At 40.2% G+C, this 18,059-nt stretch overlaps 1 protein-coding gene across 6 annotated transcripts in view; it reads left to right on the forward strand.

Moving 5' to 3' along the window:
* The first annotated feature begins 1,624 nt into the window (after positions 1-1,624).
* coro1cb (coronin, actin binding protein, 1Cb) overlaps positions 1,625-18,059 on the forward strand; it is a 53,416-nt gene continuing 36,981 nt past the window's right edge. Inside the window, exons 1-3 of one of the 6 annotated variants that reach the window (XM_083531837.1) lie at positions 1,625-2,011; positions 2,204-2,337; positions 3,060-4,010. In XM_083531837.1, coding sequence (XP_083387963.1) covers positions 2,247-2,337; positions 3,060-4,010 — 1,042 coding nt within the window. In that variant the 5' untranslated portion in view covers positions 1,625-2,011; positions 2,204-2,246. Of the gene's footprint in view, positions 2,012-2,203; positions 2,338-3,059; positions 4,011-9,722; positions 9,960-18,059 lie in introns of those variants that run through there. The other 5 variants (XM_083531832.1, XM_083531831.1, XM_083531833.1 and 2 more) reach the window with 5 other exon arrangements.

An 18,059-nucleotide genomic window follows, 5' to 3' on the forward strand; every position in this document is an offset into this window, starting at 1 on the left:
AAAATGCTTCATAACAGTTTTGGAGAATGTGCTTAAAAGGTTTTAAGACATGTATTATTACATTATAACTTGTACTCCGCAAAAAACATTTACTTAAAATTTCTTAATCACCTGTTTTTCTTCCAAAACATATTAGTTTATTCCAATGCACATCACAATGTAATTATAGAAAAGGTGACTTTAAAATTCACAAAGCTTGTTTTTTTTCCTTTTTTAATAATTGAATAATTACAGTTTAATACCTGAACAGAAATTTAACCTAGTATGGTAGTTTTTCAGTCAGCCAACATCAGGGAAGGCCAAGTGCAATTTCTACAAGAAATTGTTGAGCATGGGAGCAGAAAAAGGAAAGACTTAAAAACACCACAAGCATCTGGAATTATTTAAAAGCCCACCACCTCCAAGCTTAAAAAGAGATAGATAGACAGATCACACAGGAACTAAGCACCTCCTGCAGGACTCAAAGACTGGACGACACCCCCAACGGGGATCCGGGAGTGAATGACCCCAGCAAGTATCTGTAAATGGTCGACGTCACCAACGGGGCTCAGAGGCTTGGGAAGTGGATCGTTGCTGGGGTGGTTAAACAGGAGCTTGGATTTTGCAAGAAAGGCCAGGTAACTGGAACAACAGGGAATGAGAATGTGCATTGTGTGACTGATAATGTTATGTGAACCCTTGTGCAGAGACCAACAAAGGAATGAAGAAAAGTTCAAGTCCAAAACACAAAAAAGGAAAACAAAAGAGCAAATTATAAATTAAAAACCCAGAAACACATTAGTAAAGTCCAAATAAGCCAGCACAAAATATACCTGCTATCCAAAACATCGAGGAACAAAAATCTTGCAGAGAAAAACATATTGGAAACTTGGAAAAGCTGGGGACTAGGGCAACAAACTCAGGGAACAATTGCAGGTAACACAATGTAAAGACCAAGAGATATGAAGAAAAACATAATCTCGGGAACAGGGAACAAAAGTAATAAATATGAAAAAAAGCAGACAAAAAGCAGACTTTTATAAACATTTACAGACGCCGGGGAAACACTGGAAACAAATCAGATGAACCGGCAAGAAACTGGCATAAAAAGAAAACGATTTGCACAGTGTGTTAACAAGCTCCAGCTGGACACTATCAGTGCGAAACATAGAACCAACGGCATCTTGTGGTGGGAACTGAGAACATTGGGGCGTTACCCGGAATATCCACCGGATCCTTACAAGTATAATGCTTTCCAACCTTACTTTAGCCCCATTTGTGTGAACATTTTCCAAACTGTCGACATGACTGCATGTACGTACTAATGTATGCCTTTCAAGTTTCATTCAAAGCCTTGTAGGCATCGCAGCAATCTATAATTCTATACCAAAATAAGACTAACTATTATATAAAAATATATAAAAACTGCCTCTCAGTTAAATTACATTTATTCCATTATAGTTTGTCATGCCTACGAAATATAAGAAAGAGTGAGAACATGGCCCACTTGTTTCATGCAGTGGAAATCTATTTATTGTCATTGTGTTAATTTACTATAATAGCCTGAAGAGTTTAGGTCAGTTGATTAACTAGTTTATGAAATTAGAGATAAAAGTAGAAAAGTAAAGATTTACCATGTTTTTAAAAAGCTAAAGTGCAAAACAGTATATCAAGATTGTTGAGCATGTTGCAGTGTCTGGAATGTTTTTGTTGAGAGCCAAGGAATCTGTTTGGAGGCTGTGTGTTTTTCCCCTTTAGGTCAAATGTGACCTTCGCACCTGGTGACCAATCTGAGCCAGTTGTGCTGTTCCCCTTTTGGATCTGTGACTCACTGGTGTACTGAGAGTCATTTAATTATAGACATCACAACATGCCTGAGGGAGAGTGATGAGGGAGAGGAACAAGGGACAGAATGAAAAGAAGGGATAGTTTAATACTTCTCTAGTATGTCATGTTCAGGCATTTATGCAAGGAAATAACTCCACTGGATGGCTGTTCTTAACAAGAAGAAATTAATCTTTTTCTGATAAAGGTAAGTCTTAGCCCAACCAAAATTGATATGTGGTCATGAGGGGACCGAGGGGACTATGCAGCTTGGAGTCAGGAACACTCTCAAAAGGCAGTTTTGAGAAAAGGCTACACAGCAAATTGAAACTGCAAGTGACCAACATGCTCTGTTTTGTGTGCTACTTGAGACCAATAATATCTCATCAACATCTTACAGGCAGATCATTAATATAAACAGCGATAAAGAAAGAAGAGACCATATGAATTATACAGAGAAAAAAAAAATGGAGGCATCTCTTCCCAAAACAACCTTGGATGTGTCAGAGGACCAAGAGTGCAGTGTAGCAAAAGGTAAGGAAAGTGCATTGTGTGTTAATGTAGACACATCTAGGATAAACCAGAGACTCTAATCAAGCAAGCTTGATTAGAGATTAGAACAAGCTTGATTGTTGCTGTTTACAACAAGCGATATCTGCCTCATTTGACCTGACAAATCTCTGACCATGAGGCTAGTGTACCAGTGTGGATTCAGTTCTGATTTATTTAAAATTTGAGGAACACTTTTAGCTAAAAGTGTCAAGCACATAAAATAAAAGTGTTTTGTAAAAAAAAAAAAAATAATAATAATAATAATAAATAAAGAAATAAAAAGACATTTATGGAAACCATATCACATGGCATTATTTGTTTCATAAATTTTCCAGTTACATTGAAGGAAAAAGTTTAAGTAGGAAAGTGAACAGTGAAAAAGTTTATAAAAACATAATTATCTAAAGTAACTATAGTGCACAGGTTAAGTGCCCCAAAACAAAAGACTTTCTGTTGGTTACAAAAGCTTTCCCCCTTCTCCATTATTTTAATGAATTAGTGCAAATATTCAAAATAAAAAGTGAATTACACCAACACAGTTAAGACCTGCCTACCAGAGACAACTAAATCAACATTTACTTCAAAATTTACAAAGAAATGTATGAATTTGAAGGAAAAAATTAGATAGCTCTGCATTCATTACAAACCTTTCATGTCCCTATATAACATGTTAGTAACTAATTTCCAATCTATTTATTTTTCAGATAATTTTAATGAGAGAGAAATTATGAGAACTTCCCTGGAACAGGAAAAAGACCCTACCTACCCCACGGCTGTCAATACAGCCCCAGTGCAAATTCATATATTACCTGTCTCTGTGATCCAAAGCATGAGCTTAGATAGCTTAGTTATAGATACCGAAAATGAAAAATCAGTTAAAAATAAAGGTCCACCACCACCAGTTCTGAAGAAACCAAAAAATCCTTTTGATTCAGGCGTTGTACATGCAAAGGACAAGCCTCGGACATATTCTGAATTTCTACAAAATAACATCAAGCTGGGAAGAAGAGAGACGGCGTTACAGTATGTTCTTGATGACTTTGATGAATACACTTCAGATCTAGACACATTGTCTATTTGCCCAGGCACATTAGGCTCACCATCTTACATGTGCATAACAGGGGGCACTGACACTGATTCTCAGCTTGAAAATCCCACAAATTATTCAGATTTATATGGTAAAGAAATGGACCTCTGGACAGAAACAGTGGACATTCTTCCTGAACCAGGAGGGTTGGATATATCTCAAATAAGACATGTATTAGAAAAAAAGGCAAGAATGAAAGGCTCTCCACCACCAGTACCGAAGAAGCCACTGAACCCATTTGTTGTCATTGAGAGAGATAATATTTTACCAAACAGTGTCACTGCAGACAGTTTTAGGTATGAAAATTGTGATTACTATCCATATACTCACAAAGCTGTGCATGAGGAGGAACCTAAAACAATCTTTGCTACAGACTATGACAATCATCTTGTTGCCATGGATGAAAATGATATTTCTGGATTCAGACCAGTTGTCATTACGCAAACTGGTAAAGTGCATAAAAAAAAGACACATCAAAGTGTTGTAGAAGTACTGGAAATAAACAAAACCTCTGATGCCAACAAGCATTTTTCACATACAATGGAAAGAAGACTGTCACCAAAGAAAAGTGAGTCCATCCATTAGATTTTCTTCCTTAAATTATAATAATATAAATATTCTCATTTGTCAAGAATATGGCAAAATAAGAAATATTTTATAAGTCATATAAGTCAAGTATAAATATTTAAAGTAATTAGCGATAGAGATAGAAATAGAGAGCATAGAGTTAATAATAGAACATAGAGATAGAATAATAAATAGGTTATTTTAGCTCTCTATTTTACATTTTTTTGTTTGTCCCGAAATCCTAAAACATTCCTAACATGATGTTTTGAGCCGGAGTTGTACTGAGACCATAATGCTGAAATGTGATATGTTTTGGAAATGTGAATAATATAAACTCTGGATGTGATGCACACAATGTTATAAACTACTAATTATTAACATTATCTAATCATTTATTCTTATCCCCTGTCATTTTGTGAATATCTGCACAGATAATTTTTTGCCTAACCAAAAGTATACATTTTATTTAAATTCCGACAGTGAAAACATCTATTAGATTCTTAGAATTGTGCACACGGACTGCTGTACAGTCATTTCTGTTAATAAAATGCTCATACTGAGACTACCCTAAAAACACAATACTGTTTGCCTTACCTCTCCTTGAACTGCCACATTAACGTGGTGGAGGGGTTTGAGTACTCGAATGACCCTAGGAGCTATGTTGTCCGGGGCTATATGCCCCTGGTAGGGTCTCCCAAGGCAAACAGGTCCTGGGCGACGGGTCAGACTAAGAGCGGTTCAAAACCCCTTATGAGAGAAACTACATCAGGGACCGTGACGTCGCCCGGTATGGCGCAGCCGGGGCCCCACCCTGGAGCCAGGCCCGGGGTTGGGGCTCGTATGCGAGCGCCTGGTGGCCGGGCCTTCCCCCACAGGGTCCGGCCGGGCTCAGCCCGAAGGAGCGACGTGGGGCCGCCTTCCAGTGGGCTCACCACCTGCAGGAGGGACCGTAAGGGGCCGGTGCTAAGAGGATCGGGCAGCAGTCGAAGGTGGAGGCCTCGACAACCCGATCCCTGGACACGGAAGCTAGCTCTAGGGACGTGGAATGTCACCTCGCTGGCGGGGAAGGAGCCTGAGATTGTGCGTGGGGTTGAGAGGTTTCGACTAGAGATAGTCGGGATCACCTCTACGCACGGCCTGGGCTCTGGAACCACACTCCTCGAGAGAGGATGGACTCTTTACAACTCTGGAGCTGCCCATGGTGAAAGGCGTCGGGCTGGTGTGGGTTTGCTTATAGCCCCCCAGCTCAGCCGCCATGTGTTGGAGTTTACCCCGGTGAACGAGAGGGTCGTTTCCCTGCGCCTACGGGTCGGGGATAGGTCTCTCACTGTCGTGTGTGCCTACGGGCCAAACGGCAGTATAGAGTACCCGGCCTTCTTGGGGTCTCTGGGAGGGGTGCTGGACAGTGCTCCGACTGGGGACTCCGTCGTTCTACTAGGAGACTTCAATGCACACGTGGGCAGCGACAGTGACACCTGGAGGGGCGTGATTGGGAGGAACGGCCCCCCTGATCTGAACCCGAGCGGTGTTCAGTTATTGGACTTCTGTGCTAGTTACAGTTTGTCCATAACGAACACCATGTTCAAGCATAAGGGTGTCCATCAGTACACGTGGCACCAGGACACCCTAGGCCGTAGGTCGATGATCGACTTTGTGGTCGTTTCATCTGACCTGCGGCCGTATGTCTTGGACACTCGGGTAAAGAGAGGGGCGGAGCTGTCAACTGATCACCACCTGGTGGTGAGTTGGATCCGATGGCGGGGGAGGAAGCTGGACAGACTCGGCAGACCCAAGCGTACTGTGAGGGTCTGCTGGGAACGTTTGGCCGAGCCTCCTGTCAGAGAGATCTTCAACTCCCACCTCCGGCGGAGCTTTGACCAGATCCCGAGGGAGGCCGGAGATATTGAGTCCGAGTGGACCATGTTCTCCACCTCCATTGTCGAAGCGGCCGCTCGGAGCTGTGGCAGTAAGGTCTCTGGTGCCTGTCGAGGCGGCAATCCCCGAACCCGGTGGTGGAAACCGGAAGTAAGGGATGCCGTCAAGCTGAAGAAGGAGTCCTACCTGGCCTGGTTGGCTTGTGGGACTCCTGAGGCAGCTGACGGGTACCGGCAGGCCAAGCGAACTGCAGCCCGGGTGGTTATCGAGGCAAAAACTCGGGCCTGGGAGGAGTTCGGTGAGGCCATGGAGAAGGACTATCGGCTGGCCTCGAAGAGATTCTGGCAAACCGTCCGGCGCCTCAGGAGGGGAAAGCAGTGCCCCACCAATGCTGTTTACAGTAGAGGTGGGGAGCTGTTGACCTCAACTGGGGATGTCGTTGGACGGTGGAAGGAATACTTCGAGGATCTCCTCAATCCCGTCGTCACGTCTTCCATTGAGGAAGCAGAGGCTGAGGGCTCAGAGGCGGACTCGTCCATCACCCAAGCTGAAGTCACCGAGGTAGTAAAGAAACTCCTCGGTGGCAGGGCACCGGGGGTGGATGAGATCCGCCCTGAGTACCTCAAGTCTCTGGATGTTGTGGGGCTGTCTTGGCTGACACGCCTCTGCAGCATCGCGTGGCGGTCGGGGACAGTGCCTCTGGAATGGCAGACCGGGGTGGTGGTCCCTCTTTTTAAGAAGGGGGACCGGAGGGTGTGTTCCAACTATAGGGGGATCACACTTCTCAGCCTACCTGGGAAAGTCTATGCCAGGGTACTGGAGAGGAGAATACGGCCGATAGTAGAACCTCGGATTTAGGAGGAACAATGTGGTTTTCGTCCAGGCCGTGGAACACTGGACCAGCTCTATACCCTCTACAGGGTGCTGGAGGGTTCATGGGAGTTTGCCCAACCAGTCCACATGTGCTTTGTGGATTTGGAAAAGGAGGCCCTTGTGTGGGGTCGGGGGCCCTTTACTAAGGGCTGTCCGGTCCCTGTATGACCGAAGCAGGAGCTTGGTTCGCATTGCCGGCAGTAAGTCAGACTTGTTCCCGGTGCATGTTGGACTCCGGCAGGGCTGCCCTTTGTCACCGGTTCTGTTCATAATTTTTATGGACAGAATTTCTAGGCGCAGCCAGGGGTCGGAGGGTGTCCGGTTTGGTGACGACACGATTTCGTCTTTGCTCTTTGCAGATGATGTTGTCGTGTTGGCTTCATCAGACCAGGACCTTCAGCATGCACTGGGACGGTTTGCAGCCGAGTGTGAAGCGGCTGGGATGAGAATCAGCACCTCCAAATCCGAGGCCATGGTCCTCAGTCGGAAAAGGGTGGCTTGCCCACTTCAGGTTGGTGGGGAGTTCCTGCCGCAAGTGGAGGAGTTTAAGTATCTTGGGGTTTTGTTCACGAGTGAGGGAAGGGTGGAACGGGAGATTGACAGACGGATCGGTGCAGCTTCTGCAGTAATGCGGTCGATGTACCGGTCTGTCGTGGTGAAGAAGGAGCTGAGCCGCAAGGCGAAACTTTCGATTTACCGGTCAATCTACGTTCCTACTCTCACCTATGGTCACGAGCTCTGGGTCATGACCGAAAGGACAAGATCCCGGATACAGGCGGCCGAAATGTGCTTCCTCCGCAGGGTGGCTGGGCGATCCCTTAGAGATAGGGTGAGAAGCTTAGTCACTCGGGAGGAGCTCAGAGTAGATCCGCTGCTCCTCCACATCGAGAGGGGTCAGCTGAGGTGGCTCGGGCATCTGTTCCGGATGCCTCCTGGACGCCTTCCTGGGAAGGTGTTCCGGGCGCGTCCCACTGGGAGGAGACCCCGGGGAAGACCTAGGACACGCTGGAGAGACTATGTCTCCCGGCTGGCCTGGGAACGCCTTGGTGTCCCCCCAGAAGAGCTGGAAGAAGTGTCTAGGGAGAGGGAAGTCTGGGCATCTTTGCTTAGACTGCTGCCCCCGCGACCCGGCATCGGATAAGCGGGAGAAGATGGATGGATGGATGTTTGCCTTAAAAATTCACATGTACAATGTACAAATAATTATTATTTATAATGCCAATATCTGGTGTGACCCAGAAGAGAATATGTGTGAGTTTGTTTCCTCTCAAGGTTCCGTCCTCTTGTCACTCTTACCTCTAATCTAAAAACATATAGAAATGAATGAGGAACTAGACACGAAGGAGAACCCCTTATTATCTGGGTGACACCATATAGTGGAAGCCATAGTAGTTTTAGGATCTTGCATTGGCATCACAGAAGGAGTACACAAACAGTTCAAAAGAAAATGGAAAACAGATATTTTCATTTTATATAAAAGGCGGCTTACTGTGATGAGTGTAATCAAGCCTTTTAAAGCAGCTATAACAGTGTAAAATCAGCTATGACTGTATAAAACTATGAGGTATGAGGAACACTTGAGGCATCAGTGTCTTGCCTCTTAATTTTCAAGAAGCGTAAACATTTAAAAGAAATTGATGATTAGAACTATTTATGGTTTAAGAAAGAAACTCTTCTATTCAGATCAATTCTATTTTATTTGTATAGCACTTTTAACAATGGACACTGTACTATGCCAGCTGTACAGAAATAACTAGATTACGAATATGCATTTAAAATTTATAAATTAGTCCCTAAAAGTTTATCCCTAATAAACAAGTCAGTGGTGTGACTGGTAGGGAAAAATTCCCTGAGATGGTATGAGGAAGAAACCCTGAGAGGCACCAGACTCAGAAGGAAACCCATCATCATCTGGGCGACATAGAAAGTTCTTCTTTAGACTGTAGTTATTTTTACTCTGGGTCCTGAAAAGAAAAGTGTATTTGAAAGAAACGGGCATGTCACAACTGTTTGTTCAGATTTTATGGGGCAAGGCAATTCTGTATTTAAAAGTAATAATTTTTTTAATCAATTGGAAGTCAACATAGTGCAGATAAAAAAATTCTTATTATTTTATGTTAATAATATAAAATAATGTTAATATGTTCATATCAAATGTTTCCTAGAACAATTTAGAACAATTTAGACCAGAACTGATGTGCATCCTTTCCTGAAGCCAGTCCTCAAAGCCAGTTTTACTGGAAAGTGCAGTGGAGAGTTTCTGAGAGAAAAAATTAGTTGTGTGGATCTTTTAGGTTAAGGAGTGAAAACACTGTTAAGACTATGCAAAAAATCTCTCAAGTGGCCTTTCAATGGGATAAACACAGTCCTTTCTTTTGCATAATTTGTGTTCTGCAAGAATGATTTGAATGCAACCAATCTAAGAGCCTACACAAGCATTTTTTTATATTGCTTGACAATTTTTTTTTTTAATGATTAGTTTATGTAATAATCTTTTTATGTAATCATTTTGCTTATGCCTGGCAAAATGCCACCCCACAGCTCCAGGATCCTTGATTTGATTCTGAAATTTAGTTACTGTCTGTGCTGAGGATTGCATGCTCTTCCAGTGTTGGTGGTGGTTTTGTCCAAGACGTGCTGTTAAGTAGTTAGATTGTCCCTAGTTGTGAAGAAGTGTACAGCAAAAGACAAATGCTAAAACAGGCTGTGAACTCAGTTGCTTACTTCGGTTACATTTCAATGAAGGATTACTTAAGATTAATTAATTAATCTAATTACTTGTTACTCTGATTACTTTAGTTATTCATTTTTTAACTAATTACTTTTAATAATTCTGAAGTGGTTTTGCATAGCCCCTTCCCCCAGAAAGACAAACAGAGGAATCTGATAGATGAAACTATTTTATCATCTGCTTAGTGTGTATTTGCTGTTAATAGCCCTACTGCTTCATTATAGTTAACCATATTCATCTATACTATGGCTTTTGCCATCGAAAGGTGTGAGGATGAGGACTGAGATGTAGTGATTCTCTTGTGGAGGAGGGGAAGGGTAGAGCAGCAAAAAAGGGCGTTGCTCTATTTCATTCAAATAACGGAGAAGGGGGGAAGCTTTTGTACCCAGCAGCAATACATCGAATTATCGGGTGCTGGGAACAAATACATGTTTTGATTACCTGCTTAAGAACAAGTACAATTTGTATAAAGGTAAGAGACTATAATTTGTTTGGCAATACAAGATCGGTTTATTTAACCATCGTTGATTTAACATATGTGCACCGGGACATGATCATCTCCAGTTACGACTAGCAGGTCTTTGCATTCAAAGCATTAACCGCATTTTGTGCACAAGGGAAAACAATAATTTCTATTTCCTCTGCATAGTTATGGATGCATTTTGTATATGACTACTTTAAAAACGGCTATCGTTTCTCGTGCCGGGTGTAGCATAGCATTATTAGCTAAGCTAGCATTTAACAATAAAAAATAATGTCGGCTAACCAACGCGCAGGAACATTACACAAAAAGCATTATCTCTTACAATAATGAACTCCTAATGCTTGGATATATTTGTTGTTCATAGCAAGACCGTAAGACTCACTCAGGGCGTGCGGTCAAAAAAAAAAAAACCAGCAGTCAATTGCAATGCATTCATTGGATATTTTGAGACTCGTCTTTTTTGTTTTACTTAAAAATGTCCTCTCTTAATTTCGCTTTCCATAAAGCGAATTGTTACGAACCTGAAAGATACTGAGTGAAAACTAGATGTGAAACAAGAGCCATGGTACTCATTAATGCATATGTCCGTTATTCTACAGAGGCAAATGCAGATTTACAGGTTATCACAGACATATATAGATTGATTAAACAGATGTGTTGGAAATCGTGCGGTGTAGGATTATTTCACCAAGGCTTTATTAGAGGTTATAAATCTTCCGGCATGTCGATGAAATGTGTCGTTTATATCAGAATTCTGTAAATATATTTTTATTTTATTTAAAAATTTACTTAATACTACCACTAATTCATAGGCTAACTGAAGCAGTGTATTTATATAATTTTTTTTTCAATTGTACTTGAATACATTTAGCTACATTTAACTACTCAACTAACTGAGCAAAGCTCTTATTCCATAGCTCTAATGCTACGAAGCTTAATTATGGTATTTTTTAAATGACCACAAGAATTACCACAAATTTTAAATGAACCACAAATATGACCACTAATATTTACAAAGGGTGCCATATTGCAAATGAATGCTCTGGTATTTGATCATTCATTTGCAATATGGCACCCTTTGTAAATATGAGCTAAAGAGGCAGGGAAAAATGGTCTTTATAATTTAAAAGTCTTGATCTAAAAACAAATGCAATCACAAGTTTTTTATTTATTTCTTTTATATCTTTGTTAAATATGTCTGGCATAAATATTGGCACCCTCTATGAATTAATATAAATAAAATATATTTTAAGTATATTCCTATTAATATTTTACACTTTTTATTACACTTGGGTGACTAGAAACAGTAGTTCCAACCATGACTTTCCGTTTCACAGAGGTATAAGTATGAGTAAACAAAGTTTAGCCAAATTTAAAGTTATTAATCACAATGGATAAGACTGAAGAGCTTCACAAAATAGGAAGTGGCTATATGAAATCAAAAAGCAAAAGCATTAATAATGCCAATTTCCACCATCAGGGCAATAATTAAGAAGTTAGAGTTTACTAAAAACCTTATGAATCATTCTGGAAGAGGAAATTTGTCTACATTGCCCCAACACACTGTGAAGAAAATGTTTGAGTGGCCAAGGTTTTTCCAAGAAACACAGCTAGAGAACTGCAGAAGTTAGTTGCATTTTGCGGTCTCCAAAACTACAATCCAATGTCACCGACATTACAACAGTTTTTTTGCAGGGGCTTTAGAAAAAATCCTCTACTCTCATCCAAAACCTCAAGCATTTTCAGTTTGCCAGACACTACTGTAACTTGTTATAAGCTTTGGTTTTATAATCAGATAAAACTCTAATAGAATTTCTTAGGTAATAAACACCAGAGATGTAACTGGAAAAGTACTTCAGGTCAAATATGGTGTGGCTTTTAAATTCTTTGCAGCCTGCCTTTTCTTATATTTAACAAGGGTGATGATAAGATAAGATAAGATAAGATATACCAATATTAGTGGCGCTCACTACATCTTATTTCTAATGTTAGCTAAAGTTTTTATTTGTGCCATTAAAGGTTTATCTTAAATGTATCTTTGTAGGGGCTACGTTTTAAATTCAGTATTCTTTGAAAGAAAATGGTTATATATTGTATACAATTTTAGATAAAAATGTGAAGCTGAAACTATAATCCCAATTCCAAGAAAGTTGGGACACTGTTTAAAATCACAATAAAAACAGAATGCAATAATCTACAAATGAACAATGAACAGGGCAACAAAGGAATTTTAGTGTTACTAAAAGGAAACAGCTGGAAAAACATTTCGCAACTAACTAGGTAAATTGCATCAGATCAGTTACATGAATAGGTAAAAAAACAAACAGTCTCTCAGAAGGAAAGATTGGCAGAGGTTTAACTGTCTGTGAAAAACTGTGCTTACAAATAGTGGGAAAAAATCAGAATAATGTCCCATAACTTACAATTGTAAAGACTTTAAATATTTCTTTAACTACAGTACATAAAATCTATCAAATGATTACAACATTATCTGCCTGGCCATTGCAGCCTTTTATTCTGCAAAAAATTTCAGGACTGACACTAGAATTCTGTATTGGACAAAATTGGGACAATATTCCTGAACCAAATCTCCAGGAACTGGACTCCTCGGTTTCCAGATGTATAGAGACTGTTGTTGAAAGAAGAGAGGATGCTACACAGTGGCCCTGTCCCAACCTTTTGAGATGTGTTGCAGCCATCAAATTTAAAATTAAAATATCATTTTTTCCCCCTATATTTTTTCCTTAAAATGGTACAAAGCCAAATTGCAAAGAAGTTGGGACATTGTGTAAATGTAATTAAAAACAGACTGCAATGATTTGCAAATCTCATATATCCATATTCTATTGACTATAAAACAAACAAACAAAAAAACCCATATAAAATGTTTAAACCAAGAATATATAAAAATTTTAAGGAAACAATAACGTCATTTTGAATTTGTTGGCTGCAACAGGTCTCAAAGAATTTGGAACAGGGCCACGTTTACCACTGTGTAGCCTCACATCTTCTGTCCATATACATCTAGGGACTGAGGAGACCAGTTGCTGAAGTTTATGGAGTGGAATGTTGTCCACATATGTGCCTGATGCAGGACTTTAGCTGCTCAACAGTTATGTGTGTCCTTTGTTGTATTTGTCTTTTCATTTTGCACCCAATGAAAGGTCTAGACTGCTGGCATACCAGTTCAGCACTCGGACTCTTCTACTATAAAGTTATGCTATTGTAATGGATGCAGTTAGTATTGTCCTGCTCAAATATGCAAGGCTTTCCCTGAAAAAGCCGTTTTCTGGATGTAAACATTTGCTGCTCTAAAACCCCTGTATCCCATTTAGTATTTAAGGAGCCTTTGCAAATGTGCAAGCTGCCATTTGAACAGGCACTAATGCACTTCAATACCATAAGAGATGCGGCTTTTTGAACTGAGCGCTGATTACAAGCCAGACGAGCTTATCTTTAGTACAGAGAACATGGTTTTTTAAAAAATAAATTAAAATTTAGATTTGCTATACATTGTACATTTTAAATTAGCTTTGGCCCAGAAAGAATGGTGGCATTTCTGGATCGTATTCACATATGCTTTCTTATTTGCATTCTCGTACTCACTTCACACATCCATGTCTTCAGCACCACCCATATGATATTTACATTATTACAAACTGTTTACATGCTGTTTTTGCACATCCTTTTGACTGCTATTGGTATTTTGCACAAACCCCTTTGTTTAAATTTTGTTTACTCAAAAGTACACTCCTATACTCAGTTCTCTCTGCACACTGTACTGTATAATATACTGGCGGCGCGATTGTGTGTTTTGTGTATTTGTCCTACACTGTCTTGTGTTGTCTTTGCACTGTCTGTCTTGCACTGTTTGCACCAGGTTGCACACGATGCACCTCATGTGGTGAGGATGTTTCGCTGTGTACTGCATCAGCTATATAGGGTTGAAATGACAATACAAGCTTCTTGACTTGATAGAGATTTAACCTAGGTTTGTGGATGAAGAGGCAAACTGTGTTCATAGACAATGATTTCTGGAGCTGTTAATGAGCCCATGCAGTAATTTCCATTAAAGAATCATGACTGTTTATACCCAGTCGTCTTACTAACCTGTTGTCAATGACCCTAATTAGTAGCAGAATAAAATTTGAGTTGGAGAAACAATCACACTTACTTTTTCAAGACGTTTGTATCCCCATGCCAACCTTTTTTGAGACTTGCAGCAGTCAAATCCGAAATGACCTTTTTTTTCTGAAGATGGTACATTTTCTCAGTTTAAGAATTTAGATTTTCCATTTTCTATTGTGAAAAAAATATGGGTTTATATGATGTAAGGAATTATCTCATCATCTGACCCCTGGACAGGATCACCTTTTGTCGTATAGACAGGATACCCCAGAATTCAGCCTTTCCTCTCGATCTCTGCTCTCCTACAAGTGCTTGGGAAAGTCTAAATGAAAACACACGAGGCAGCTCTCAGAGAGAAGTTCTAAAGTTTATTGTGGTATGTGTGTGTATTAGGGATGCACCGAATATTCAGCCACCGAAAATTTTCGGCCGAAAATGGCCCAAAAGTGCATTTTTGGTTTTCGGCCGAAAGACTTTGATCACCGAAAAAACACGGCCGAAACAGTTTGTTGTGATGACGCAAACAGAAACCGCTGCCTGCACGTGCTTGTCTAAAACAACATGTCTGCGGTGTGGACGTGTTTCAGTAAATCTGAGAAAGACCCACGGACAGCGATGTGCAAAACATGTAATGCAGAAATTTCGTCTGCAAAGACTTTCTCCACGTCGGGTTTAATTTATCACCTGAAATCCAAACATCCCGATCGCTATGCTGAATATGAGAGAAACGCGGCACAGAAAAGCAAAACCCCTCCGAGCACGCGCACTCCGTCTGTGGCGGACGTTTTGGAAAAGGCAGGAAGTTTCCCAGTGATAGTGTTGTATTGTATCTTTAAGCAGTTGCACTTGTTCTGAATGCACTTTACAATTTATTATTTAATGTACACATGAGTGCATTTAAGTTAAACATTTAAGTTTTAATTGTTTATTTTATCCTGTTGCAATGTGCTATAAATAAATATTTGCATAATTTGTAATTGATTTATTCTTTGAAACTTTAATATTTAATTTATGCAATTGAAATGCCTTGATTTTAGTAAGTTTAGTACACAGTCATAGACATAAATGCAATGGTAATAATAATTGGCATAATTTCTTTCGGTGTTTCGGTTTTCGGCCTTGCTTTCCTCTGTTTCGGTTTCGGCCCAGAATTTTCATTTCGGTGCATCCCTAGTGTGTATGTGTGTGAACAGAAAAGAAAGTTAGGAGAGACAACTCCACAAGGTCATGTTTAGCCTGCAAAAGATAAGCCTAAAACAGAAATACAGGAACCACTGTGTGTGTGCGAGCAAAGTAATAAATGCCACAAAAGGTGAATTTGAAATGATCAATGTACCTAAATGAATCAAAACATGATTGAACATTTAGTGGACAAACTAACAATTATTTTTTAATACTTGATATAAATCAATTACATTTCCTCTGTTTGTGAGTGTTTCTGCCTTTTGTTTTGTCTTTAATAAGTGAAAAACATGCGTGTAAAATGGTGTGTGAATGACTTTTATATAAAAGCTCCTTTCTGCTTCAGCTACCATCACTGGATGAGTAAGACATTCTCAGAGCAATCCACAAATTTGGATACATTTCTAAGAGCTCCCTTTTATGTATAATTATCACCCTAAATGCATTTATTGCACAATTAAATACACACGTCATTGTGACTCAGAACCAACTTCTTGGCTAATTGTAGCCATAAGATACATACAACCTCTATATCTTTATATATCATATAAATGAGCCGTTTAAGCTGCACTGGAGATTTCCCTTAATGAAATCAGTTCAGGACATATTTAGTACAATCAGAGAAAACCTTTGACATCACCTCACTTAAAGGGAACCAAACCAATAAGTGCTGTTTAACTTCAATCCAACTAGACTAGTGAGGGTGGATTTGTTTTGTAGCTACACACATTATGATAAACCACATACTATAAATTATAATGTTATGCAGCTAAAATAAACATTGTTGCCCTATGAGTAAAAGCACAGCAGGCAACACAGCATATACAGTTAAAATATTTCATTAAATGCATTAGCCTATACTTTTCTCATAACGAGATGAGTGATAGAGCTGCATACACACCTTTATCTTTTGCACATTTCCCCCTACTTCTTTCCTATTTTTCCTGAATTGGGTTCCTGATGGTTTAGACCTTTTTTGTCATCCATAATTTTAATTTGGATTCAGTTCTCCTTACTGACGTGATGTCATCCAACCCCCACCTACCTTTCTGAGTGTATGAGTGAGGGAACTTCTTCAGTCGGTGGGCACACATTCCCAGTTCCGACCAGGTTTCTTGACCATGACATGATATAATAATTGACGCGACTGTGTGTAATTGAGCGGGGAAAAAAACAATAAAATATTTTTTTTGCCTTAACACCTCGTGCCACTAAATCCGCCACAGCCAAGCAGCAATCAAAACAAGTTTAAAACAGAGCGCATGCTCTACCCTGATTGGTGGCTTGCTGTTTACTTGACCAGATACGTTTTTATCCACTCATAAATTAAGGAAAGGAAAGACTGATTTTGCGGAATGTAGTTGAGTAAAAAGTAAGGTATTGGACTTGTAGAAATGTAGGGAAATTAAAGAAAAAGTCTCCCCCAATGAAAATAAAACTTTCTTTCGGCTTCTCCAATTAGGTCTCCCCAAATGAAAATACTTGAGTAAATTACAGACACGTGAAAAAACTAATTGATTCGTACACAACGAATGTCATCATCGATTAGTTGGGCTGCTCAAGTTACGGGTTAGTGTGACAGCAAGACAACACGGCCGCTTGCAAAAAAAGCAGCAAATAACAGGAGCATCAAACAATTATATTTTTAGTCACTGTTGTAGTTTTCAGCGAATGTTTATGCATTTGTACGCAAATGCATATTTTATTATTTTTTAATCAAGCCTGTTAGATTGTTGCGTTTCTCTGTTTCATTCTCTTACAGTAAACAGTAAACCTACGTTTTCAAAAGTGATTTACTGCGGCTTTACTACATTCAAATGCTTGTTTTCAATGTTTGTATTTAGTTTATGCATATATCATCAAATTGTTATATTATTAAATTATAAATAAAATTATTAAATTAATTGTCAAAACGATGTATTATATTTTATATTGAGTTTTAAAGCATGGTATGTCTAACTACCTTCTGCAAATATCATTAAAAACAATACAAATGTTGATTTTGTGTCTGTCTTGATGTGGCGGCCCAAATGCTTCGGAACCGTTTTCCTGATGGCAGGAGAGTGAAAAGTGTGTGTGACGGGTGTGTGTGGTCGTCCACAATGCTGTGTGCTTTGCAAATGCAGCATTGTGGTGTAAATGTGCATAATAGAGGGGAGAGAGACTCTGATGATCTTCTCAGCTGTCCTTACTATCCTCTGTATGGTCTTGCGATCCGAGACAGTGCAGTTCCCAAACCAGGCAGTGATGCAGCTGCTCAAGATGCTCTAAATGGTCCCTCTGTAGAACATGGTCAGGATGGGGGATGGAGATGGGCTTTCCTCAACCTTCTCAGGAAGTAGAGACGCTGCTGGGCTTTCTTCGTGATGGAGCTGGTGTTGAGGGACCAGGTGAGGTTGTCTGCCAGATGAACACCAAGGAATTTGGTGCTCTTGACAATCTCCAATGAGGATCCATCAATAATCAGTGGAGATTGGTCGCTCTGTGCTCTACTGAAGTCTACAACCATCTCTTTGATTTTGTCACGTTCAGAGACAGGTTGTTTGCTCCACACCAGGCAGTTAGCTGTTTCACCTCCTCTCTGTAGGTTGATTCGGCGTTCTTGCTGATTAGACCCACCACGTTCGTGTCATCGGCAAACTTGACGATGTGGTTGGAGCTGTGCATTGCTACACAGGCGTGAGTCAGTAGAGTGAACAGCGGTGGGCTGAGCACACAGCCTTGAGGGGCCCCAGTGCTCAGTGTGGTGGTGCTGGAGATGCTGTTCCCGATCCGGA

The sequence above is a fragment of the Silurus aristotelis genome, assembly GCF_946808225.1.
Source record: "Silurus aristotelis genome assembly, chromosome: 26".
Classification (NCBI taxonomy): Eukaryota; Metazoa; Chordata; class Actinopteri; order Siluriformes; family Siluridae; genus Silurus; species Silurus aristotelis.